Genomic DNA, 25,407 nt, shown 5'->3' with positions numbered 1-25,407 from the left:
TGGCAGTTGGCTTCACTTGGAGTGAGAGGGTGAGCCAGATGCAGCCACAGTCTTTCTGTAACCTGATCTCAGAAATGGCAGCCCATCATTCCTGGCATATTTTGTTCATGAGGAGTGAGTTGCTGGGCCCAAGGGAGGGATTACATGAGTGGCCCACGAAGGCCACTCAGAGACTGCCTGCCACAAGTGGATATGCAGTAGTATTGGTGAGGTTTAATTTGTATTTCTCTGATGACAAATGATATTGAACACTATGTTATATGCCTTTTTATTTTTTGCATCCTTTTCATTTTTTTGCATGTGAGTGTCTATCCATGTCTTTTTTTTTTTTTTTCTTCTTCTTTTTTTCTTTTTTAAGACAGAGTCTCACTCTTTGGCCCAGACTGGAGTGCAGTGACATGATCATACCCCACTGCAACCTTGAACTCCTTGGTTCAAGTGATCCTCCTGCCTCATTCTCTCAAGTAGCTAGGAAACAGGCAAGCACAACCATGCCTGGATAATTAAAAAGCATTTTTTTTAGAGACAGTATCTCACTATGTTGTTGCCCAGGCCACTTTCAAATTCCTGGCCTCAAGTGATCCTTCCTCCTCAACCTCCTGAGTATCTTGCCCATTTTAAATGAGATTGTTTGTCTTCTTACTGAGTGTAAGGATTCTTTATATGCTTTGGATAAAAGTCCTTTATTGGATGTATATTTTGCAAATGTTCTCCCAGTTTATGACTTGGCTTTTAATTTTCTTATCTTTTGAAGAAGAAAAAATCTTTAAATTTTAGTAATGTTCAACTTACTGATTTTTTTTTTCTTTTATAGTTAATACTTTTGGATTCTACCTAAGATTCCATACCAGAGAGATTTGCCACAAATCTCAGAGATTTCTCTTCTACATCTGTTTCTAGAGACTTTATAGTTTGAGCTTTTATGTCTATGCCTGTGATTCATTTTAAAATAACATTGATTTATGGTGTAAGGTAGGGGTCTGTGTTCATTTGTTACATATGGATATCCATTTGTTTCAGCAGCATCTGTTAGAGACACTGTCTTTCCCCCATGAAGTGACCCTTGATGCCTTTGTCAAAAATCCACAGGCCATATCTGTGTGTTCCATTTCTGGATACTGATTTCTATTCCATTGATTTATGTGTCTCTCCTTATGATATCATGGTGGTTCCATTACTGTAGCTTTATCAAAATTCTTGAAAATGCATGCTGTCAGTGTTCCTTAGCCTTCTTTGTCAAAATTATTTTGGCTGCCCAAATTTTTTGGCTGTATTTCCACACATATTTTGCAAACAACTTGTTAATTTCTACAAAATGACTGCAGAAATTTGTTTGGGCCTGTGTTGAATTGATGGAATGATCAAAGTGGATACAAAAATGTCTGATTCACCCACATCCTGCTTCATACTCCCAGTCGACAAATGTAAAATGCCTCGAGTAGTATAATTCCATTTATCAGCTTCCCAACTTCTGTGTTTTTATTTTCATATATTTTATTTCTAAATATATGATAAATTCCACCTTATGATGTGATGTTATCTTTTTTTCTGCAAATGACTTATTATCTCTTATGGAAACAAACAGGAACATATACACTCATGTTATGTTTCCCCACTTAGTCATCATTTTCCAGTACTCTCCATTCCTGTTTTTAAATCCAGGTTTTCAACTGGTATCATTTCCCCTCTGTTTTTAGCATTTCTTATAGTACAATTCTGCTGGCCATGATTTTTCTGAAAAAAAGTCCTTATTTCAGTTTTTTAGAAAAATGATATTTTCACTGGATGTGAAATTCTGGGTTGATACGGTGTTTTCTTTTAGCAGTTTTAAAATGTCATTTGTTGATTCCAGCTTCTGTGTTTTCTGATGAGAAGTCAGCAGTCTTGCCATTCCTTGTGTGTGATAAAAATACATCTTTTTTCTCTGCTACTATCAAGATTTTTCCTAATCTTTCATTTTACCAGTTTGACTATGATGTGCCTAGGTGTGCATTTGCTTATATTTATTCTGCTTGGACTTTGCTAAGCTTACTGGATGTAAAAGTCAAAGGGTTTTTTTTTGGTTGTTGTTGTTTTTTTAAATCAAATTGGAGAAAGTTTTGGTCATTATTTCTTTAGGTAGTCTTTTTCTATCCCAAAGTAATCTCATCTTTATCTGAGGCTTCAATAACATGGATGGTGGATGGTTTCTTATTGTCCCATAGCTCATAAAGCTCAGTTGCTCTTAATTCTTTTTTTTCTCTGTCCTTTTGTGCCTCTGTTTATAAGATGTGCAGAAACAATGGAGAGTCCATAGAGACCTCTACTCTTTTTTTTTTTTTTTGAGTTGGAGTCTCACTCTGTCACCCAGGCTGGGGTGCAATGGCACGCTCACGGCCACCCCAGTGGCCTGCTGGGCTCTGGCAATCCTTCCACCTCAGCCTTCCAGGTAGCCAGAACTACAGGTGCACACTACCATGCCTGGCTAATTTTTGATTTATCGTAGAGATAAGGTCTTGCCAAGTTGCCCGGGCTGGTCTCAGGCAATCCACTCGCCTTGGTCTCCCAAAATGCTGGGATTACAGGCTGAGCCACTGAGCCTGGCCGACCCCCTTATTGGAGCTTGGCAAACACCTGAAAACCATTTCTGTCTGTAATAGGGGAGCAGAGAGAGTGGGCTGGGCAGGAGAGGCTGAAGGTCCTGAACTCCCCAAACTGCTGGGCCCTGCTCTGCAGGTGGACCTCCCTACTTGTTCCAGTGTCTCAGGTTTGATAGAAACTCGAAGAAACCAAGGATAGCATGCCCTTAAAAATGTAAGCTCAGAAAGCATTATGACTCCACATTACCCTGGAAAGAGTGTTTCCTTCATATCTGGAGGCGATCTGACTGGTCAGGGAGGAATAACCAGTTGCCTTGTTTGAGTTCCTGGGAGTCTCCAGGCCTCCATTCAGACATGTTCCATTGCATTCATGTGATTTCTTTTGCTCTGCTCTTTCTAGGCAGAATATGATTCTCTCTTGACAGCTAGAATGCAGTACACATCTGGGATGAAATTTTTCCCCCCTTTTCAAAGATTTAGAGTCAAGTTACAAATATGAAAGGAAGAAATCAAGTTTTCAGCAGTAACCTTTGAAGGAAAATGGAATTGTCACAGGACATTTGGAGCCAGGCCCTCTGGCAGGGACAGTACATTTGTAGTCTCAGGACCCCTCACTTACAGTGAACAGCCACTTTAAAAATCTACAGTGGTGTAGGCAAATCAACATGGAATCCTCTAGAAACTGATATTTGGAAGGACTCCCTACTCCCAGGACTCAGAGCTGCAGCAGTTTTGGCTGCTGGGAATGCTAACTATTCCCCATTTTTACCTTTCACCCCACTTGGTGGGAAGCAGCTGGGTACTGAGAGTTGGATGTTTTGTCCTGGCTTGTCTTCCCTGATTCTGTGTTAGAACCCCTCCTGGGTTTGGTTTTGGTTTTTGACATGTGATTAGAAAGAAGATCCAAGCCAGGCACGGCTGCTCACGCCTGTAATCCTAACACTTTGGGAGGGGCAGGCGAGAGGATTGCCTGAGCCCAGGGGTTCAAGACCAACCTGGGCAACTTGGCGAGACCTCGACTCGACAATAAATCAAAAAATTAGCTGGGCATGCTGGTGTGCACCTGTAGTTCCAGCTACTTGGAAGGCTGAGGCAGAAGGATCACCTGAGCCCAGCAGGTCAAGGCTACAGTGGCCATGAGTGTGCTACTGCACCCCAGCCTGGGTGACAGAGTGAGACTCTGACTCAAAAAAAAAAAAAAAGAAAGAAAAAAGATCCTAAAGTGTCATATCTGGATGGTCTGTAAGAGGTCAGGACATCAAATGATTCGGGGCACTTGGAGCAATTGATGGCCTTGTCCCCAGGTCTGTGGCTCCTCCCTCCACCTTCCTCACCACAGAGAGCCCCTGATGGCCCCAAGAGGCTCTGGCTCAGAGGACTCTGGTCTCCCAACCTCTGCTGGGTTTGTTTCTTCAGCTTCTCTTGCTTCCAGCATGTTTATTGGTTGTTGTGTTGATTGGTCACAATTGCTGCATTGGGTGGCCTGATGGCGATAGGCCCCCTGAAGGCCCTGGTTGTGCATGTGGCCGCATGGCCACCTCTCTCTCCTTTTCTTCCAGGACGAGTCTCCTTCTTCACCTCAGGGTCCGAGAACCTGCACCGGGTGGAGAAGGTCCGCTGGGGCACCCGTTATGCCATCACCATTGCCTTCAGCTGCAACCCCGACCACGGCATCGCAGACCCAGCATTTCCATAGCCAGTGGGCCCAGAACCCAAGGAAAACATCTGGAGGGCCCAGTCCACAGCCCATGTGGAAAGTGGCACACACCTCATCCCTTCCATTCCGCCCATTCCATTGCACAGAGTGCCTTACGAATCTTCTCCAAGTCTGATTTGCTGATGTTTTAATCTTTCATCTGTGAGTAAATTGAGGGGGCCAGCTTTTCCCTTCACAGGGTTGAGTGTTTGTTTCGAAGACTATAGACACAGGCCCAACATGATCCTCCCTCAGAAAAGGGACTTACAGGCCCTGGGTAGAAATCCCCATCTGTGAGCAGACACAGGACCCATTTTACCTGGGCCTCATCCACATTTAGAAACCACCCAGCCCATCGAAGACTGACTAAAGCATCGGCAGACTTTTAAATGGAACAGTACTTATGTAGGGTCAGTGGCTTTTACTTGGGCTGCAGAATCAATAAACCATGACAGCTGTAGAGAAGGCTTCAATGAGCGGGTAGTTCTGGGGACAGCAACAGAGTCCTTCCGGGGAGGGGCTTCTACTGGATTTGAGGTGACAACGAACATCTACTATTCCCTTGGCTCCAAGTCTGTGTCCCTGAGACTACTGACCCTGAATCACCCTGAGTACTTTGGTCACTGTACTGAGCCCTGTCCCATCACTGGCCCGAGTCCCCAACAGCTGGGTCCAAGTGTGTCCCCACTGAGGAGGTTCTGGGTGTTGCTGTCTCTAGCTCCTGGTCTCCTGTCTAGCCACAGCTCTGCCTATCCCTTTCTTGCCCCAGTACTATCCCCAACTTTCACATTAAAGGGATGATCAGAGAAGCCGAGAATAGACCAGCCATGGGGGAGGCCTCTCAAGGTGGGGGGCATGTCCAGGCCTGGCTTCTGCCAGATTTGGGTGTTGTCCCACAGAGGCCTCCCCCAGAGACCACTATCCTGGGTTAGTGCACCATTCCAGGGTCAACCACCCACTTGAAGTTGGACTCTTCTGGTTGCCCTGACTCAGGCTGCCTGAGAAGAGCCACGAACACATCCTTCCTTGGCCCATCCAGCATGGACTTGTGTTCATGAGCCCCCGATACAGATGCCTCCAACACTGGAGAAGGCTGTCATCCTTGGCACCCTGTGGCCATGGAGCTGCTCTAGGGCCTTATAGGGGAAAAGGGAGTATCCTGGGCCCTAGGAATGAGCAGACATGAGGCCAATTGTGGCATTGTGAGGGTCTGGACCCTGAGGACCCTGAGGCCACAACTCATCTAATCCACGGCCTTTCCTGCACCACATATCTGGCTCAGGCCTGTGTGGGCCACACTCCACACACAGAGGACAGCCTGAAATGTGCTCCCTGATTCCAGCTGCTTCTATCAGTGGACAGAGAGCTTTCTCGGTCAGATCTCAGGCTCTGGGCTGGTGAGGGTAGGGGTGTTGAGGCCCCATACACCCCTCCTCTCCTCCTGGGTGGGACATTGAAGTGAGATCACTTTTATTTTAAATTTTTTGTAGAGACAGGCTCACTGTGTTGTTCAGGCTGGTCTCAAACTCGGGCTCAGGTGACCCTTCTGCCTCGGCCACCCAAAGTGCTGGGATTACAGATGTGAGCCACTGTGCATGGCTGAAGTCATGTTTTTAAAGGAAGAATTTGTGGATCTGGGAAGGATGAGACTGCACTCTAGTTGGGGGGATGAGGCTGTCCTTGAGGCCAGTTGCCTCAAGGATGCTCTCCAGGTCAGGTCCTCAGTCCTGCGTGGGAAAGCTGCCCACCTCCCCCAACTTAGATCATCCTTTGGTTTCTTCTAGTCTTAACTTTTCACAGGCTCTGCTGCTATGGTTGTGGGTGGGATAGGCAGAAAATACTGCATGGAAACCCAATCTTGTCTGTGACATTGGAGTTACCTATGTGACACTGCCCCTTCATGGGCCTCTTCTTGCACCTAAGGGATAAATGCATTTGAAGAAAGCAGGTGTTAGGTTGGTTATGGGTTAAAGTGCTTTTGAAATAAGTAAATTATAAATTATTAGTTTGATTTCCATTCTGTGCTACTTAGACTATTCATGATCATCACAGAGGTACTTGGATAAGAAATAAAATACTTGGGCAAAAACAGGAATTTCCTTCTTCTAAAGTGGGGAAATCTGTAGCTTCAGAAGCAAATCCTCATACCGTGAACTTTGCCCTCAAAGCACCCATGAACCTGATGAACAGCTTTATGGTTTGACCCAATGTGAGATGGTTCCAGGAGCTGCATGGGGCATCGATTCTGCTGGAAGATTCCCAGGGAGAAATTGGAATCTCAGGAGTATCCTCTGATGAGTGATTTATTTTTTAAATAAAAGTGTTTCATTTAAAGTTAAAGATGATTATTACTTTTAAAATCAAAGACTATGATGAGTATGAGTCTTGCTTGTCAGAAAAAGGAGTGTCCATGAAGTTGACCTGTGTCTGTTTTCTCACATGACAACCCCATTCGTCCTGCCTGAGGGAACAGGGTCTCTGAGATGCACCGGCCACCAGAGCCAACCTGAGCACAAACTGAAGCCAGAATATGAAACCGGAGCATTGAGTCTGTGGGATATGGAGGGCTGAAGCTGGCTCTTGTTGGGTTATGTGAGAAGCTTCTTATCCATGACCAGGCTCTTGTGAACAAAGGGCAGACAGCCACAAAAGAGAGGCAATGATGAAATGTGATAGGGAGGGGTCCAGGCCAGGCCAGAGTGTCCCTGCCAGTGCCAGGGGTAAGGCCAAAAGAGTCCTGGCTTCTTGGGTGGGTGCGTGATCAGGGCCATGGGGCCGTGGGAATAAACGGAGAACAGTTTCCTTTTCTACATATGTCAGACTGTTGTTTTCAAAGGAAAGATAACGGTGGGGGAAAAGGGGGTCCTCCTATCGTTGGTACTGCCAGGGAAGACCTGTCACCACGGCCAGCTTGGAGCTGACCTCTACCATGCTGCATAGGGTCACTGCTGGGTCTGACATGGTAGTTGCTGCCTGGCACCTCCCCCAGTGTCCAGAGCGTGACTGGCGTCTGCCGCCTAAAACCTTCTCACTTGGTGGGGAGGTCTGGCCAGCTCTTTGACCAGGCCAGTAGTAGCCTAAGCCAGCCAAGCACAGTGGCAGGAGTGTCCACTGAGTGGGGACAGGCCATAGGGCTAGTGAAAACTTGAAGGAGGAGGTCTCTGGAAGGCTGCTGTTCTGTGAACAGAGACACTGAAACTACCTCCTTGACTGCAGCATCAACCATGGGTGGGACCCGAGGTCTGCAGAAAGCATGTCACTGCGGGTGTCCTATCAAGCAAGGAAGGGTTGTCAAGGAGAGTGGCAGTGACTTTGAGCCATAGTGAGGTGACATCTTAGGCACGATTCCAGCACATTTTATACCAACCTCACTGGTTCCCCTTCTCAGGGCAGAACTAGATACAAAACCAGGTTGACTGGTTTCTTCCCCATTAGGCGTTAGAACTGAATTCAGCGATTTTTCTGATCTGCTGGGGTTCTTGGCTGATGGTGCTGTGGGACCTGGTGCACTGTTCACAGGCCATGCCGCTTGCCACCTGCCCCACGTCCTGGCTCACACCCATGCTTTCCACAGGGACAGAACTGGATGGGGGCTTACAAGGACAGGGGTTGGGGGCACTTCTGCTTGTCACCAAAAAGGAGACCAAGGGCCTAACACACCAGCAATGTCAACCAGCCCCACTCTGGTGCTGGCAGTTCCCTCGGGGTGGTGCTCACCACATTAAAGTCCAAGGAGATAGGGGATCCATAGCCTGAGGGTGGTCCCAAGAACTCGGGGTGGCCCAGATATTGTGAAGACTCCATCAGTACTGGGCCTTGTCCACACCCCCTACACATCACATGGGTTCTCATGGGTTCACTCCTTGGCCCTTCCCATGACTGCTTCTTATGGCAATGCCCTAGGGAGACCTGAACAGCCCCTGCACAGCTTCTGTCCTGCCTCTGTCCATCCTTTGTCTGTCCCTGTCCTGCCTCTGTCCAGTCTCTGTCCTGCCTCTGTCCAGCCTCTTTCTTGCTTCTGTCTAGTTTCTGTCCCACTTTTGTACAGCACTCAGGGAGGATCTAGGAGAGGAGGTGGGGTGAACACCTCAGGGTCTCCATGTACCCAGTTGGGTTCCTGGACCAAGGCTTCATCTTCTTTTTCCTCCCCAGAGCCCTGCCCTCAATACAGGCTGCCCAGGGCCCCTGGTTCTACCTGGTTTTCCTTTGTGACAGTCCTGACTCTGTCCCATCTCTGCCCTGCTCTGTTCTGTCTGTCCACTCTCTTTCTCACTTCTGTCCTGCCTCTGTCCAGTTTCTGTTCTGCTCTAGCCAACCTCTGTCCCCCTCTGTACAATCTCTGCCCCACCTTAGTTTGGCCTCTGTTTAAGGCCCTCCCCTCTTAAAGTCTCTTGGTCCCAGAAGTAGGTGAGTGAGAGATGGGGCTAGACCAGGTGGTAATAACAAGTTATTTCCCCAGACTGCATGTTTCATTTATCCAATTTACATACCACTTTCAAAAAATAATCTGGGGGAGAAGCAACAAAGTGCAAAACAAGAGAATAGCAGATGAAGACCAAGCAGAGGAGAGGGCAGCTAAGCTGCACCTCAGAGTGGAGGCCTAAGACTCCTAGTGGCCAAGGGGAAAAGGGAAGTCAGATTCATTGCAAGCCAGTCCCATCTCTGTGTCTTTTCCCGGGATGTCTGATACTCACTGTAAGCATCAGAAGAAGGTATAGGGCCTATTCCCAGCCCTGAGCTCACCGTGTGGAACTCCATGTTCTTCCCAACAAGGGGCCCTGAGGTTCTGTTTAGGATCCCAGGAGCTGGCTCCTGGCACCAAGCCACATTTCCCTCTCCTGGGCTTTTCTCAGCAGTCTGGGCTCCTTGTCTGTACATCTCTGTCCTTCCTGTCTGCCCCCAATCCCAATATGAAATGGGGGCTCAGGTCCTGGCTGGCTCAGAGCAATATGAGCACCAGTTACTCCCTCAATGACGCCAGGCTCCCAGCAGCCCCTCCTTACCTACCTGCCAGCAGCTGTGCCAGAGAGAACAGGTGCCTGAGCCCTGACTGAGACTCCCCTTAGCTTTTCTTCACACTCACCCCCTTTTGAGGCTGAGCTGACCTTGGGGAACTGGGGTGGGGCGTGGCCATCTCCCATCCAGAGAAGGTGGGGGCCTGAGGAGTGCCCTTCCCCCCACAGTGTGGCGGGGAATCAGGCCACGCAGCCTCTATCCTGATGGACACCAGGGGTCTCTGAGTCTTACTGCGGGTTCGAGGCTGACTTGCTGCCAAGCTTGAGTCCCCTTGCAGCCCCTAGGTGGCCCCTCTCTCAGGGACCCCCTTCTGTGCCCCTCAGCAAAGAGCAGACAGAGCTGGTGGGTGGGTGCTCAGGGAAGGCCTGGGAGAGAGGAAGGGGTTGGTGGACACCTCTTGGTCTCCACACACCCAGGTGGGTTCCTGGACCAAGGCTTCATCCCCTTTTCCCTCCCCAGGGCCCTACCCTCAGCACAGGCTGCCCAGGACTCTGCCTCCCATCCCCCCCCCCCGCCCTGACCCATAGGGTCTGCCAGGGCTTGTGGAATGAGGCAGGGACAGTGCAGTGTCTATTCCTGTCTCTTAATGAGGCCAATCCCAGTGTGGGCCAGAAGGGGCCAGTCTTGGGGGAGGTTTGCAGCTGTTCTGACGTCTCCTTTTTTCCTCCCCATTCCCCTTTTGGCCCCAGACCCTGGAAACTCTTGTTCTGGACCTCCTTCGTGATAGTCCTGAGGTGGAGTGTGTCCCACCTCCCTGCACTGCACCTCCCTCAGAAAGGAGTCCAAACCCCCAGCCTGGGTCAGGGCCTGCGGTGCGCTAACCTACTGTGGGCTCAGATCCACTTCCCCTGCTCATGTCTGCTGGTCCCGGAGCCCTGCCTATGGTGAGGTGGGCACGTTGGCTCATGCCACTCCTCATCACCTAACCAAGTCTCATCCATACCCACCCAGGCTGCCTCTTGGCTACGTCTTGGGTAGAGATGGCTCCTGGCCTTCAGCTTCCTGGGCAGGCGTGCAGGGGCCATGTACTCTCCACCTCGACTCAGCTCAGTGGTCAGGGACTGGGAAGGGGGAAAGGGGGAGGTCAAGGGCAGAAATAGCCCCTATCAGACACCCGGCCTAGCCCCCACCTGGCCCCCAGCCTCTGGGCGAAGTCTTGACTCTGAGCGGCCTCTGTGACTGCCAGGATGAGGGGTGACACCCCAAGCAGCCACAGTGCCTCGTATTTCCTGCCAACACATAGTTTTGGGGTGAGACATAGCTCTGTGTTTTCAATCACGCTGCAGGGTGCTGGAGGCCACAAAGCCCAACTGAGCAGCAGAGCTGGCATTCCTGTTGGTGGCCTCCTGGACGAATGACAACCCAGTCTCACAACCTGTGAGTGCCTGTTAGGTCCAGGTACCTACCTACATTCTGCCTACATGCTGGCTTGTGCACTTCTGTGACTCCCATCTGTGGGTCCCATCATGGCCTGGACAGTTACTGTTTCAGCTATGAAACAGGAATGAGAACTTGGAGGTGGCCCATTGGTGTGATCTGCCAAGAGGGCACTGTGGGGGCCGTGACATACATAGATGACCCAGCTGAGTCCATGTAGCCTGAGGGAGGACAGAGTCTCACCAGGAGGTGGCCCCTGGGCTGCCCAGGAAGATGGAAGACGTTCCAGGCAGAGTCGGCAATGGGGGACCTCGTGCAGGGGGAGAGAAGAGAGGAGGCTGGGGTGTGGACAGGAGTCCTCAGGCTGCTGAGCACCTAGGCTGTGTCCCACTCTGACCTCATGTACCAGCCAGGCTCCCCAGCCTCTGTCTCCGTGGCTCCAGGTGGGGAAAGTGACAGAATAGAGCTGTCCATCCTGGGCCAGCGCCTGCCTGTGCGCCTGCCCTGAGTGGCTCAGGGGATGGATAGGGCTCCTCTGGGGCCTGGATCAGTCCCAGGGGAATTGGCCTTCCCTGACCCCTGCATGGTGCTGGGCACTCAGCTGGCCTGGAAGAAGCCCAAGTCTGGAGCCCTTGGCCATTGGCCAGTGGCTGTTGGCAGCCTTGCTTCCTGCAGGGCCATCATCTGTCTGGAATTCAAATGGAAAAACCTGCCCTTGCATGTGGTAGGGAAAGGTGCCAGGACAGCCTGGGACAGCTCCTGAGTGCTCCCCCCAGAGGGTGAAGGAGCACAAGTCCCCCCCCCCAACCTGTCCCCAGGGCTGGCTTTCCAGGCCACTGGAGGGGAACCTATGAGGTTGTACTCAGGTCTTTGCTGACCAGCTCCACTGTCTTCCCCAACCAGGACCACCACTCACTTCACAAACACCATTACTGCTGTCACCTACAGTGGGTGGTGCCCCTTTGAGCTCCATTTGGTAGGACAGTCTCAAAAGCAGAGAGCTACTTGGGCAGGTAAACAATGGTATCTACTGGCTGTAGGTGCAACTCACTTCCTGAAAAACATTGTTCCTGAAAGATTATGAAAGTACAGGCTAGAATGTGTGTGTTCTTTTGTTGATAAATAATTTACATGAAGGGCAGCTGGGGGACACAAGACTCATGAATCTACATGTGAGTGTACCCCCAGGCAGCAAGCTGGGCATAAAACCTCCATGCTCACTATGTGGTGCGAAGTTAGAGCCTCTACTGAGCAGGGCCTGAGGTGAGGGGAGGGAATGAGAAAAGAAAGACAAAGAACAGCGGGATTGGGAGGTCTCTCACCTTAATAGGTGAGAGCAAGTTTATTTTTACAGTATATTTTTTATATAGGGCAAAACTTCGTAAACAAGAAATATCTTAATGTTAGCATCAACTGGGAAAAAGGTTAATGTTTGTGACTTTTTTGGCGAGTTTATTATAGCACTAACATCTTTGTTTTTTTGTGAGTTTAAGTAAAACCATTAACATCTGTGTTTTTTGAAGTTTTGAGTAAAGTTATTATTGAAGCAGGCTATATCCAGTCTGCGCAGACTAGAAGTCACACCACTTGAATTTTACTAAATCAACATTTTCAGGGGCAAACATCGAGAGAAGAAAACACTGGCCAAGCTCTTGTTGGAGCCAGGCCAGAAACACAAGGACCTTGTCAAACTTGTGTATTTTTAGGACATAAGGACCTTGTCATCTTACGTCCTCGTTTCCTTCAATGTGGAAGGTGGGGAGTGGGGTCCAGGGTTGTCTGAAAAAGCCCCATTGCCCTGAGGCCAGCCTGGAAGATGTGGCATCCACCCCCACTGCCCTGTGGCAGCTCTGGCCAGGGAATGGTGACCTGAGGCCAAACCCCAAGCAGGCCAGAGCCGCCTGAAGACTGACCAGCCATTGGTCAGGAATGTGAGAGTGCCTGGTAAACCAGATACCCACCGCCAGTCATCTGTATCAGGAATCTGCCCCCACCCAGTCAAGGGATACAGATCATTCATTAATTCGTTTGTTCATTCACTCACCCACTGGGCACTGGGCCCTCTGTGGCCTTGTTCCTGGTGCCCAAAGGTTGCCCAGTACACCTTCCTTTCACTGTTTTTGCTCTGGGCAGAGGCAGCTGGGGATGTGTGGGGGTTAAGAACGGAGTGGAAGATGCATCTGGTGCCTGGTGCCTAGGCCTTTTCCTGGTGCAGGTGCGTGCCCAGTCCCATCCCGGCTGCTCTGCGAAGCAGCCCACAGTCTTCCAGGGAGCTTCAGGCCCCGTGAAGCAAAGGCTGCTCCTTCCCAGGCCCCACCATGAACCCTGTAGACCCAAGATCAAATTTACAAAACATTCAACTCCAGGACAGCTACTAAGGGATTCTCAGTAGCCTCTCTGAAAAGAAACTCCTTCCTCAAATGTACCCCAAATCCAGAAGATTCCAGGTGGATGTAGATAACAGGAACACCTGGACTTGCTAGTGAGTGTCAGTGGCTTAGTTGTTTTGGGGAACACCAAGATATTTTCATTAAAAATAAGCCCTCACCTGCCCAGCAATTTCATTCCCGGGGTTTACCTGGGACATGTGAGCAGAGACTTGTATACCAGTGTTCACAGCAATATCATTCCTGATCACCCTGACCTAAATTCACACAACCATCTACCAGTAAGAGTGGTTCACCCACCAGTGGACAACCCCTAGCATCCCTCACTCTGCACCTCCTACCTGAGCAGGCTCTCCTGGCCTGGACACAGCCACAGGTCATTACTCAAAGAGCAAAGGAGGGGTGTCCACACAGTCCTGGCTGGCAACCCCTGTGTAGGTGGAGCTGGGACTGGACTAGGTCTTCAGAAGGGAGGAGTGCCTGGAGCAGGGAGGGGCTAAAGAAGGAAGAGGGAGGGGCCTCCAGAGGTGACACAGGCAGGGCAGGGGAACACTGCATGGACAGATGATGCCGGACTGGGCACCAGGTCTGACCTCATCAGCCGCCAGCCTTGAGCACCCGTTTCCTTCTGGAAAGCAGGTGCCAGTAGCCCAGTGTGTAGAGTAAAAGGACCTGGGGACCCCAGAGGGAGAGGGATCTCATTATTCCAGACATGTACACCCTCACCAACCTGAACTTGGCTAAGTTTTGGGGTGACTGTGGAGGCTGCAGACATTGAAATAACAATTTTGATCTTAAAGCTGTGTACACCCTGCGTCAGAAATTTGGGGAAGATCTCAAAACATAAAAAGTAAAAAAACAAAACAAGCCAGGCACAGTGGCTCAAGCCTGTAATCCCAGCACTTTGGGAGACTGAGGTGAGGGAATTGCCTGAGCCCACAGTTTCGAGAACAGCCTGGACAACTTGGCAAGACCTCATCTCTACAATAAAATTAAAAAATTAGCCAGGTGGGGTAGCACACGCCTGTAGCTCCAGCTACTTGGAAGGCTGAGGGGGAAGGATCACCGGAGCCCAGCAAGTCAACGCTGGGGTGGCAGTGAATGTTCCACTGCACACCAGCCTGGGTGATGGAGTGAGATTCCAACTTAAAACAAAACAGAACACTCCCTAAAATCTTCCCATCCAAAGCTAACACTGTGGATTGTTTTTCTGTTTTCTTTTATTTTCTTTTCTCCCCTCCCTCCCTTCCTCCCTCTCTCCGTCCCTTCCTTTCTTCCTTCCCTTCTTCCTTCCTTCTTTCGAGTCAGAATTTCACTGGTGACAACCCAGGCTGGAGTGCAATGACATGATCATGGTTCATCGAAGCCTGATGTCCTGAGCTCAGGCAATCCTTCTGCCTCAGCCTCCCAAGTATAGGTACACCACCATACCCAGCTAATTTTTAAATTTTTTGTAGAGATGAGATCTCTCTGTGTTGCCTAGGCTGGTCTTGAACTCCTGGGTTCAAAGGATTCTCCTTCCTTGGCCTTCCCAAAGGGCTGGGATTACAGGTATGAACCACTGAACCCAGCCCACTGTGTATATTTTAAAGCATCTCTTTCAAGCTTCTATGCATTGAGCACATGTGCACACGCTTACACAACCATGTGTGCACACACAAACACACACTATCTCCCACACAGTCATGCTGGCACATGCAAACTCTCACAACACATTTGCACACGTGTGCACACACACACACACACACACACACTTCTGGTTTGTTTCAAATAAAGTTTGGGATTACATTTCACAATCTTGCATTCCCGTTTTCCCCCATTACCAGCATACTTTGGATTTCTCCTGTTAATGACCCTCCAGAACAAGGCTTTGCTCTTCTCTGAAAATGAAATTTTCCACACCTCAATGGCCATGTCATAATCTATTTAACAACTATGGAAATTTCCATGGTTTCTTTGGTTTTTAAAGTGATGCTGAAATGAACACCTCTGTACATAAATCTTTATCCACGCCTGATTTTTGAATCTCAGATAAAATCTTAGAAGCAGAGTTGCTCAGGCATTGTCACAAACACGTGTCCAGCCCTTGGTGGCATGCCAGCTGGGCTTGATAGTGAGCCATTTATACTTGACTTTTAAGTAATTTTTCTGCTTCAGAATTCGAAATGACATGGACTCAAATTTCTCACCTTTTTCCTGGGTGTGGGTCAAACTTTCAATCACCTTCCTGTTTCTTACTCCAGAAATATGATCACTGGTATTTTCTCTTTGCTCTTTTGGGATTTCATGTCTTACAGTTACATATAAAATTCCTTTTGGGTTTTACTTTGATGTAGGATCAGCACACTTTCCCCGAGGGATGGCACCCCTGCCTGTGTCAACCCTGGATTCTGTCTTTTGAGCCCAGGCCACCATGTTATGATGTTGGGCCTCAGAGGAAAACCTTTGAATGCCTTTGTGCCTTGGCTTTTCTGGTGATTTTCATACTTGTTTTTCTAGATGAGCTACAGGATATTTTTACAGTTCTCACCCCAAATCCTGTGGCCCCAGAGCCCAGGCCTCCAGAGCCAAATGGGGCCCAACTTCCAAAGTCCTGCTGAGTCTGTGGCCCTGGTCAGTGGCCTCGGCCTCCTGCCCTGGAAAGACCGTCCAGCCACTGCCACCCAGCACTGACCAGGGGCAGAACCAGACCCAAGGCAGAGGGATGAATGAGCCCCTCCCTCCTGGGGGCAGGTAGAGCCTCAAGAGCTGACTGGATGGCAGCACGTCCTGAGGAAAAATGAACATTTTGCCAAGACCCAGAGGCAACAAAAACCCCCGTGAGAGGCAGGTTGGGGGATCCTGGGTGAATGTCAGAAATGAACTCCATCTCTTTCAAGTGAACTCTGGGTTCTGCAGTTGCTGAGGCAGCAAACATCCCCACTGGTCAGTGGGTATCGGGGACGACGTTTAAAGCCAAGAAAACACTGTTCCTCAACAGAGTGTCCCTGGGCCCCACATGCCCACCCACCCAATGGGCTGCAGCACTGCCCTGCCCACTCCTCCCTTGTCCTTCCATTCTCTCCTCTCCACTTGTGTCCTCCCCTGGCTTTCCCTGCCCTGCTCTCTCTGGCCCTCCCCTTCCCCTGCCTGTCCTGATCCCCCGGCCTCCTGCTTTCCCATGACCTCCCTCCTGCCCTTCCCTGCCTTCCCCTACTCTCCCCTGCCCCACTGACTGCCACCCCCGCCCTCTCCTTCTCTCCTCCTATCCTCCTATCCACTTTTCCTCCCGCCTCCCCTTCCCTAGACGTGAGGCCTACAGGCTATGAGAGCCCAGCTGGGACGCTTTCAGTGATGCTGGGGCTGATGACAAGGACATACGCCTTAAGGGTGGCCTGTGACCCTCCTTCCTCACTCATGGGAAGCAGCAGGCTGTATGGCTGTGGTCTCCAGGTGTGACCCTACGCCCCACTGCTGCCTGTATGGGTCCTGGACTTGATGTCTAGAATGGAACTAGGAGGACATCAGGTAGGGGTCCTGTGTGACTGTCAGAGCACTGACTGTGGGAGCACAGAGATGGGCTCCCAGCCCACCAGCTCCTGTGGGGCTGAGATTCTGGAGCACGGGAAAAAGTCCAGCTGCCCAGGACAGTCCGGGCTTTTCCTCGGCCCCCAAGACCCACTGCCTAGGAAGCTTAGCAGGCTCTGCTCAATGCTGGCATCCTTGTCCTCCTAGTCATGAGGGAGCTAAGAGTCTACCCAGGGTCTCCCTGGCCCTGGTCTCCACAGCCTGCCCCTCTCACGTCCACACTGCCTCCATGAATCCACACTGCCCCCGTGTCTCCATGCTGTCCTCACACATCCATGCTGCCCCCATTCGTTCATGCTGCCCCAGGGCTCCAATGTGGGTGATTCTGATGTTTGGAGACAGGACCAAGGTTTTGGAAAGTGAAACATCAGAGCAGGTTGATGGGATGCAGGGAACTCAGGGCTGCTCAGGAGTGACCAGGGAGACAAGCCAGGGCCCCTGGAGCCCTCTCCTCTAGGTCTCCAGGGCCTCCAAGGAGGAACCTGGGGGCAGCTTTGGCTTCTGTGCTTGAAGTTCCTCTCACTCAGCCATGGACACAAAGAAGGACTGGTCAGTGCAGACTCTCCTCATCTCCTGGCTTTCCCCAGATTTTCCCCAAATGCTACAGATCATGGGCAGCCATCTTCCCACCCAGATAGGCCCAGGTTGCCCACATGTCCTGCCTCTTTTCTGACACTGGCTTAAGGGCTGATCCCACCACCTAGGGTGAGCTGTTCCCAGGTGGTTGTTACCTAGTTTTAGCACCCAAAGGCCCCAATCCTGGAAAATCTTCAGTCCCAAAAGTCAGGACAGTCAGTCACTCCAGGCCGGAGCTTGAGGCCCAAACCAGCTGGGCCACTCCTCATCACCCTGGCCCTTTAGGGCCTGCAGGGGACACTCTGGCTCCCGACTGCTCTCCTGGACCATCCTGGGCCCCCAGCCCCAGGTCAGCAACACCTACCACAGCTTCCAGCTCCCGGGCAGCAGAACTGCCACAGCTGTTCTTTCCTGCTCTCACTAGCCTTCTGGTGGACATCTGCCCATCCAAGGGCCACCAGCACATCTGCTCACACCCTTCCTGATGATGGCCACCTGGCTGGCTTCTGAATGCTGCTGTGCAGGCCCTGTACTGTGGAATATCTCTTGGTCACCATGGTGCCTCAGTGCCGGGGTGCCCCTGTGCCTGGTCCTCTTTGGGGCTCCAATCTCTAGACTGGCCTCGAGTTTTGGGGGCTGAGACCCTGAGACATGCTGCCGTAGGTGTGACTGGGTGTTTGTCTGAAACTGAGAGGAGCAGGAATGTCTGCTGTGAACACTGTGTTTGCAAATGGCCCAGTGTAGTGGGCAGGGGAATCCCAAGGGGGGGCTGCTGACCCCCCAGTTTCTTGGGATGGAGGACCAAGTTTGTACTCATCCTCTTGGTATGCCACCAACCTCCGAGGCTTCGGGTCCAGGCCCCGCTGACTGTCCTTCCTGCTCCTGTGACAGTGCTGGGACACCGTGTGCCCCCTACCCTCTGCCCCCCTCCTTGGCCCTTCCTGTGCCAGAGGCCTCCTCACGGTCTTCCTCCTCTTCACACATGGGTCTCTTCTGATACCTCTGGAATATGGAAAGTCCCTGCAGGACCCAGGGATGGGAAGATAAATACCATGTTAACCTGCCTTAGGAGAGTACTGTCACCCCCACATCCCTGGGGCCTTGGCAAGCAAGTGGGGTCCCAGAATCCACCAGGACTAGGCCTGGGTGGGTCAGTCGTCCCCGCCCTAGTGACTTGAGGACAAGAAAGTCCCTCCCTCCCCCAGGCACTGTGGAGACAGTCTTGGAACAGGAGCAGCCGCCAACTGGGTCTGAGGCCACCAGGCCCATGGTCTTGCTGCTCACTGCTTCCTGGATTAGGGCATGGGACTGCCAAGGAGAACAGAGCCAAAATGCCTGCAGTGACCATGACCATGATCATGCTTTCCCCAGCAGGTGTTCCCAGGAGGGAAGGCTCCAGATTCCCCACAGACCAGAGGGCTATCTCCCGGGATGGCTCATCAAGGGCACTACACTGAGAGGAAGACAGGTGTGTATGTGTGGTGTGTGTTTGTGGTATGTGTGTGGTGTGTGTGGTATGTGTGTGCACATGCCATGAGTACCCAAGTATCCCTTTCCCTGCAGCCTGCAGGCCTGTCCTGGCCCCATCCTCTGTCGTCAGGTGCTGGGTTGGGAAGACCTGGTGGCCCCTGCCTTGCAGATGTGGTGACTGAGGGATGGTGGCCATCCCAGGCCTACTCGTTTAATCCAAGTTCCCCCAGAATGGCTGCCCCTTTGTTGTAAAAGCCAGTGTGTGCCAGAGAGGACATGTATCAGTAGGACAAGGGGAACAGGTGTGTCCCACCCCTGGGAGTGTGAAGGTGGGGCAGCAACTTCAGAAAACAGTCTGGTAGTTCCTCAAAAAGCTAAATGTACCCCAGTCTCCAGTGATTCCACTCAGGCACCTCCTGAGAGCAACATTTACATGAGACTCATGTTCGCAGTCGCTTTTGTACCAGGGGAGCAGGAGGACACAGCTGGAGTGCTCGTGGACCAAGAATAGGATAACATGGGTGGTCTCTGGAGCAGGACTGAAGCTCCAATGTGCACTGTGGCACAGATGGACCTAGTACACTCCTCAGTGAAAGGTCCCACTTGGAGGGAATGTCCAGAACGAGCACTTCCGTAGAGAGACTGCAGATCAGCATTGCCAGGGCCCAGGACAGCAGGGATGACTACAGACATGTTGAGTGAACCTTTTGGGGAAAGGAAACCTCCTGCGAGGTCAGCCTTACACGCCAGTTTGGCCAGGCCTCAGTGCCCAACTGTTCATCACACATGGATCTGGATGTTGCTGTGAAGCTGTTTTGAAACTGGGATGGACATCTACAGCCAGTGAGGAAGATGCTCTCCATAGTGTGCAGGGTGGTCCTCCTCCAGGAAGCTGATGGTCTTAAGAGAAAATAAAAAGACTAGTAAAAGAGAAGCTCTAGGGTCAAGCATAGTGGCTCACATCTGTAATCCAGCACTTTGCAAGACTGAGGTGGGAGGATTACTTGAGGCCAAGAGTTTGAAACCACCCTGGGCAACATAGCAAAACCCTGTCTCTACAAAAAATTTTTTAAATTAGCCAAGCATGGTGGCACATGTCTGAATTCTAGATACTCAGGAGGCTAAGGCAAGAGGATCACTTGAGCCAGGAAGTTGAGGCTGCAATGAGCTGTGATCATGCCACTGCACTCACTCTGGGTGACAGAGTGAAACCCTTTCTCAAAAAAAAAAAGAAAAGAAAGAAAAGAAAAGAAAGAACAGAAAAGAAGCCTCGAGGCTACAGGATGAGCCCTGCATGTGCCCCAGCCTCTAGACTGCCCCATGGACCTGGGACATGCTAGTTCCACAATCACATGAACCAGTTGCTAAAATAAATCTATTATTATTTATGTGCATACCCTATTGATTCTGCTTCTCTGGAGAGCCCAGTGTGACAGATGTTCTATGGATAGATTATGAGGATGGTTTTTCAGCTCTGTGAAGTGACTGAAAAAGTCATTCATTGTGCACCTTAAATGGTGACTTTTATGGTGTGTGACTGGACCTCAGTAAAGCCACTGCTTTTGATCAGCATCCTCAACAGGCTGCAGGGTGTGGGACCATTCAGCTTTCTCTGCACTCCTGTGCCAGCCTTACCCCAGGCTCCTCCACTGCCCATCCCAGCCAGGCTTGCCTGTCTCAGATTTCCCTGCACTGTGTTTCGGCTGGGCCAGGCTGAATGGGCCCTGGGCAATCTCTGAGTTCTAGGGGACCAGAGTGTGGTGAGTTGAGAAGGCGGCCTGGTGTAGGCAGGGCCAGAGGACCAAGTGAGATGGGCTGGGGACGTGGTTCCTGAGACAGAAAAAGTCTCCACAGTTTGCCTGTGTGGCTCTGATGGTGCCCGCGGCCACCCTGGTGGGAGGCTCTGGGTGCCGGGAGTGGGGAAGGGTGTATGCTCCAGGGAGGCAGCTGAGCCGAGGAGTCTCCACATAGTTGTGAGTGTGTGTGTGTGGGTGTGTGTATATGTATGTGACCATGGAGGTTGTGAGGAACATGTATGTGCCTGGGTACTTCTGTTTGGAGGTGGGGGGGGACAAGGTATGGAGCTGCTGCTTATAGAGCTGCTGGTCATCGATGGTGTTGCCTAGAGGTGCCCACAGGAGAGGGGACACCTGGTAGGGAACATGTAGGCATGGGACACAGTGGCTTACCAATGTGGTGATGAGCATGGGGACTTGTGGGCTGGGGGGCAGCACAGTGATGCCTACTGTTGCCCCAGCACAGTGATGCCTACTGTATGCCTCTGGGCCAGGTGACCAAGCTCCCCAGAGAATGTCCTCTGGCCACACCCCATGGTGCAGTGTGCTGTATGCACCTCTGCATCTTCCTTGCACTTTAATAAAAAGTTTTAAAGTGGAGAGTGGGTGTCCCTGGAGGTTCCAGGCTGTGGGACTCCCTCTCTCTGCACCAGATACTTCCCCAGGAGGGATTGCAGTGTTCTATTTTATCCTTCTACCAAGCATGATCAGAACCACTTCTTAAACCCTCCACACTCCTTCCTGCCCCTCCTGCTTGCGGTTCACACTCTTCTCATCGCTCCACAAGCAAGGCTGTTGCTACAGTTTCTGAGAGGATGCTGCACAGATCCATTTTAACTTATCTCCTGTCCCTGAATTATCCTCCCCTTATTTGCTCCTTTATTTGGATGTTCCCCTCAGCCCCCATGTGCGTGCAGACTCTTGCATGTGTGCATACATATGTGCAGTCACATGTACATACACTTTTCTTCCCACCACTCAGCCCTACTCTGCCTTTCATGAGAGCTCCATTCCTGTCAGCCCCATGCTGACACCTGGATGCTGCCAGGCCCCTCAGCAGAGGAGGAGAATCCATGTGGTTATAGCCACATGGTTGGTCATCCCCAGTGACCTCAGCTGCTGGAGAATGAGACACCATCTCACATAGTCTCATCCCTGGTGCCAGCCTGCCCCTTCCTCCAGAACCCGCCTTTAGAGGGATGAGAGGACACAGCAGGGGACAGGTGCTGGGTTGGGTTAAGGGCGGTGCTGAGGTGTGTAGCCTTCTCTGGACTGGGAGGTTGTAGGGCCCCTCCTGGGACCTGACCCTTCAGTCATGCTATGACTTGAATTCATGGGGTCATGGATGAGACCATGCTGCTCCAGAAACTCCCTCTCTGCAGCATCTTGGCTCTGGATAAGTGGGGGTCTCCCTGAGAAGTGGGGATTTTATTGAGAAGTGGGGGCCACCCAGAGAAGTGGGGGACCAGGAGCAGTGAGCAGCAGCTGTGATTTGGCCACTTTCAGGTCACCACCCTCAGCCCCATGCCATGTACAGGTATGTGGCACAAAAGCTGTCAGGACAGGCAGGCAGGTAGGCAACGTCAAGAGATTAGGCAGTGGCATTGCTCCACAAGTCCAGCTGCCCCAGGACTGGGTCTGAGTCTGAGAGTCAGACAAGGACAGGATGGCTGCAGCCACTAAGCTTGGGGCCAGTCCTATTGTCAGATTTTTAAAGTTTTGTTTCTCTACAAAGATGCTTTAGAAATCAGACTTTGGTTGAGAAAAAAAGGATATCTAGTCCCTGAATCTCTTCTCATGCATCAGAGGCCATGAAGGCATGGGAGCCCAGAAGGGGATCTCCTGTTCAGACTGGGACATGTCCCACCCCCCACTCCCCATTGAGTTGTCTATTCCCCAACATATTTTGCCAGCAAATTGCTGTTTCTTTTTGCTTTGTTTTGTTTTGTTTTTAGGGTGAAATACTCATTACAAAACTCGGGCAACTGTTAATGTGTACAGTTTTACGACACTTGCTGGGTTCACAATGTTACATAACCCCCGCTATTTCGCTCCGGGGCATCTTGTCTCTTCAGGGGAGACATGCATGCATTGTCCCTCTTCTGAGAGGCCCTGGGAACATGATCCTCCCTGACACTTGACAGTCCTATAAGCCACATGCCCTGCCAGCCACCCCCAGTGCCAACTCTAGTTCTTGGTACCCAGTCTCTGATGGGCATCCACTGATGAGTGAGCAGATGTGCCCCCACCTGGGTTCAGACAGAACCCCAAGGGGCCCACAGGAGGGTGGGTGCTGCCAGACATGGGGGAGGACAACTCAGGCATGAGCATTCCCAGGCCTGGTCGTGTGGCGTGGACAGGGAATGTCATCAGGGAAGCCAGGCTGGGAGAGGCAGTCAAGGCCCAGGCTAGGGGCTGGAGGGGGTTGGATGGGGTTAGGGGTGTGGGATGCAGGAAGAAGCTGTGGGAGGCTGAGGAGGTGGGAGGATGGGGCAGAGTGGAAAGAGGGGCAATAGTCTCTCTGGGAGACAGCGAGAGGGTAGATGGCTCAGAGATCCCCAAGGGATTTCTCCACTGACCAGGTCTGAGCCTCACGTGGGTGGAGGCAGGTGGGGCCCTGGCAGGTCTGGCCAGCAGCCGTGACCTCTTGCTTTCTGCACCCAAAGCCTCAGATTCCCTCTGTGCCATCCCTCACCCTCCCACCTCCTACCACCACTCAGTTCACACTGCCTGAGCCTCTTCTGCAGCCTCGGGGGTCCTGCCTGCCTGCCCTCTTGCCCTGCCCCAAATGAGGAGGACACCCCCATGTCAGGAGAGCAGGACCAGCCACAGGCCTGAAGCAGACATGACTCCCTGGCCAAGCCAATGGGCAGATGGGGGGAATATTGTCCCAAATGGTCTTGCTGGGCCTGACCTCTCCCACCACTCCAATGTCCCACTCCCAACACTGAGGCAGGACACTGACTATGAGCTCAGGATTTATTGTTCTAAGTGCTAAGGACACAAGAATGGGGCCACACAGGAGGCAAGGGATGAGGAGGTGCCACAGGGCCACTGGCCAAACAGGCAGAAGACCCCAGCAGGCAGCAGCTGCCACTATGGGTCAGGGACATATGGGCTGGGTGCTGGTGTCTGCTGCTCCAGGTGCTGACACCTCAGAAGACCATACATCGTGGTCTTCAGAAGCTAGGTCTGGGCCTGAGGCTCCTGGAGCGCCTCAAAGGGGACAGACAGGGGTGCTTCTTATGGGAAAGGTGCTGAACCGAGGTAAGCAGCAGGGGCAAAAGAGCAGAGAACATTCCAGAAGAGGACTGAATACAATAGGCAGGCCTGTCAGCTGAGAGTAAGGAGCTCTGGGAAGGGGCTCCAGGGATTTACCCAGCTTTGGAGCCCTCTCTGCCTGGGTCCCAGCTGCCCCCTCTCCAGGCTCACAAAGGTACCTGCGGCCCCTCAAGCACAGGCCTGCAAGAGCCTGCAGGGGCCAGCACAATGGACTCAGTGGCCTGCTGGCTGCAGGAGGACAGGGAGCGGCCGGAACTGCGTTGGAAGCGGACACGGTAAGATAGGAAGCCCGAGGGCCCCCGGCCAGCGCTGCCCTGGGCACGTGGGCGGTTGCGCAGGTAGTCACGGTAGTTCCTGGTGAGCAGAGTGTAGAGGAAGGGGTTGAGGCAGCTGTTGCCGTAGGTGAGGCAGGTGGTCAGGTAGTTGACAACGCGGGCAGCCCGGGGTGCCAGTGGCAGGGCCTCTTGGTACTGGGCCAGCAGCTGCCACAGCCAGAAGGGCAGGAAGCAGGCCCAGAAGAGCAGCACAATGCCCAGAATGAGGCGCGGCACACGCGGGTTGGGCAACCGCCGTGAGTGCTGGAAGGAGGCCCGCTGTGAGCGCCAGTAGGCCCGGGCCAGGCGCGCGTACAGCAGCCCAATGACCAGCCCAGGCCCCACCACGCTGGTCCCGAACAGCAGTGTCAGGTAGGCGCGGTGGGCGCGTGGACCCCAGGCAGGCAGGCAGAGGCTCTTGGGGCCCCTGCGTACCAGCTGGATGACCAGCATCATGGGCAGTGCCAGCAGCAGAGCCAGCAACCAGGTGCCCAGCACCAGGAGCTTGCGGTAGCCCTTGGAGCGCCGCACTGTGTCCAGTGGCCTCAGCACAGCTGCACAGCGCTCGCTGCTCATGACTGTGAGTGTGAAGATACTGGCGTGCATGGTCAGGAAGTCTAAGCTGAAGAGCACACGGCATCCCACATCCCCGAAGCGCCAGTCCTTGGTGATGTACGTGGCCACAATGAATGGGATGCTGAGCAGGTAGAGCAGGTCGGCCAGTGCCAGGTTGACCACATAGACGTACATGGAGGCTGCGACTCGCAGGGAGCGACAGGTGACCACCAGCGTGTAGGCATTGCCTGCCACACCCACCACACCCATGGCAGACAGCACCGCCCCAATGGTGCCTGTGGCCACCAGGTCCTCCAGGGAGCTGGGCTCCGTTGGGCTGATCCAGGAGCCATTGAGAGATGTGTTGGGGCTGCCAGGTGGCTGAGGTGTGGAGCTGCCTGTGGTGGCCAGCACGGGGAACCTGCTTGTGGACTCGGGGCTCAGTGCCATCTCTGTCCCCTCACACTGGTCTCAGGACTGGGGTTGCTGCTCCCTGGGACAGGGAGGGGGCATCTGTGGGCAACCAGCTTGTCCTGTGGGAGAAGATGCAAGTCAGTCACCACCATCCACACTAATGAGGTCACTTTGTCACAGTTCCTACAGGGTCATGTGGGCCAGGTTGCAGAGGGATAGGGGCTCCTCAATGCCCTCCTCTACCTCAGGGACTCTCTGGAAGATACCAGGTATCCAGGAGAACCCAAGAACCACCTAGACAAACTGTCCTCCATGCATGCCCCCACAAGACCCCTGTCTCAGACCTCAATGCAAAGGCATCTGGAGTTGAAGGGTTTT

The 25,407-nt window shown here is 52.1% G+C and overlaps 2 protein-coding genes across 2 annotated transcripts in view; one reads left to right on the top strand and one right to left on the bottom strand.

Annotated features, from left to right (window-relative positions):
* The window catches only part of OGFOD3 (2-oxoglutarate and iron dependent oxygenase domain containing 3), a 46,220-nt gene extending 41,209 nt beyond the window's left edge, over positions 1–5,011 (top strand). Inside the window, exon 9 of the mRNA XM_008052116.2 lies at positions 4,139–5,011. Coding sequence (XP_008050307.1) covers positions 4,139–4,275 — 137 coding nt within the window. The 3' untranslated portion in view covers positions 4,276–5,011. The remainder of the gene's footprint in view (positions 1–4,138) is intronic.
* A 316-nt stretch (positions 5,012–5,327) lies between these two features.
* On the bottom strand, positions 5,328–25,073 carry UTS2R (urotensin 2 receptor). Its single transcript, XM_008052130.2, has 9 exons — positions 23,905–25,073; positions 20,681–20,818; positions 18,408–18,506; positions 18,115–18,218; positions 16,837–16,947; positions 13,639–13,727; positions 12,713–12,807; positions 10,239–10,352; positions 5,328–5,441 (listed from the first exon to the last, which is right to left on the bottom strand). Exons 1-9 carry the CDS (start codon positions 25,063–25,065, stop codon positions 5,328–5,330), a joined length of 2,025 nt encoding a protein of 674 aa, XP_008050321.2. The 5' UTR covers positions 25,066–25,073.
* Between the last annotated feature and the right edge of the window lie 334 nt (positions 25,074–25,407).

The sequence above is a fragment of the Carlito syrichta genome, unplaced genomic scaffold (assembly GCF_000164805.1).
Source record: "Carlito syrichta isolate Samal-C Ts95f unplaced genomic scaffold, Tarsius_syrichta-2.0.1 Scaffold257243, whole genome shotgun sequence".
NCBI classification, from domain to species: Eukaryota; Metazoa; Chordata; class Mammalia; order Primates; family Tarsiidae; genus Carlito; species Carlito syrichta.
Note: the sequence above shows the minus strand (reverse complement) of the source record. Positions and strands in the feature narration are given on the sequence as shown.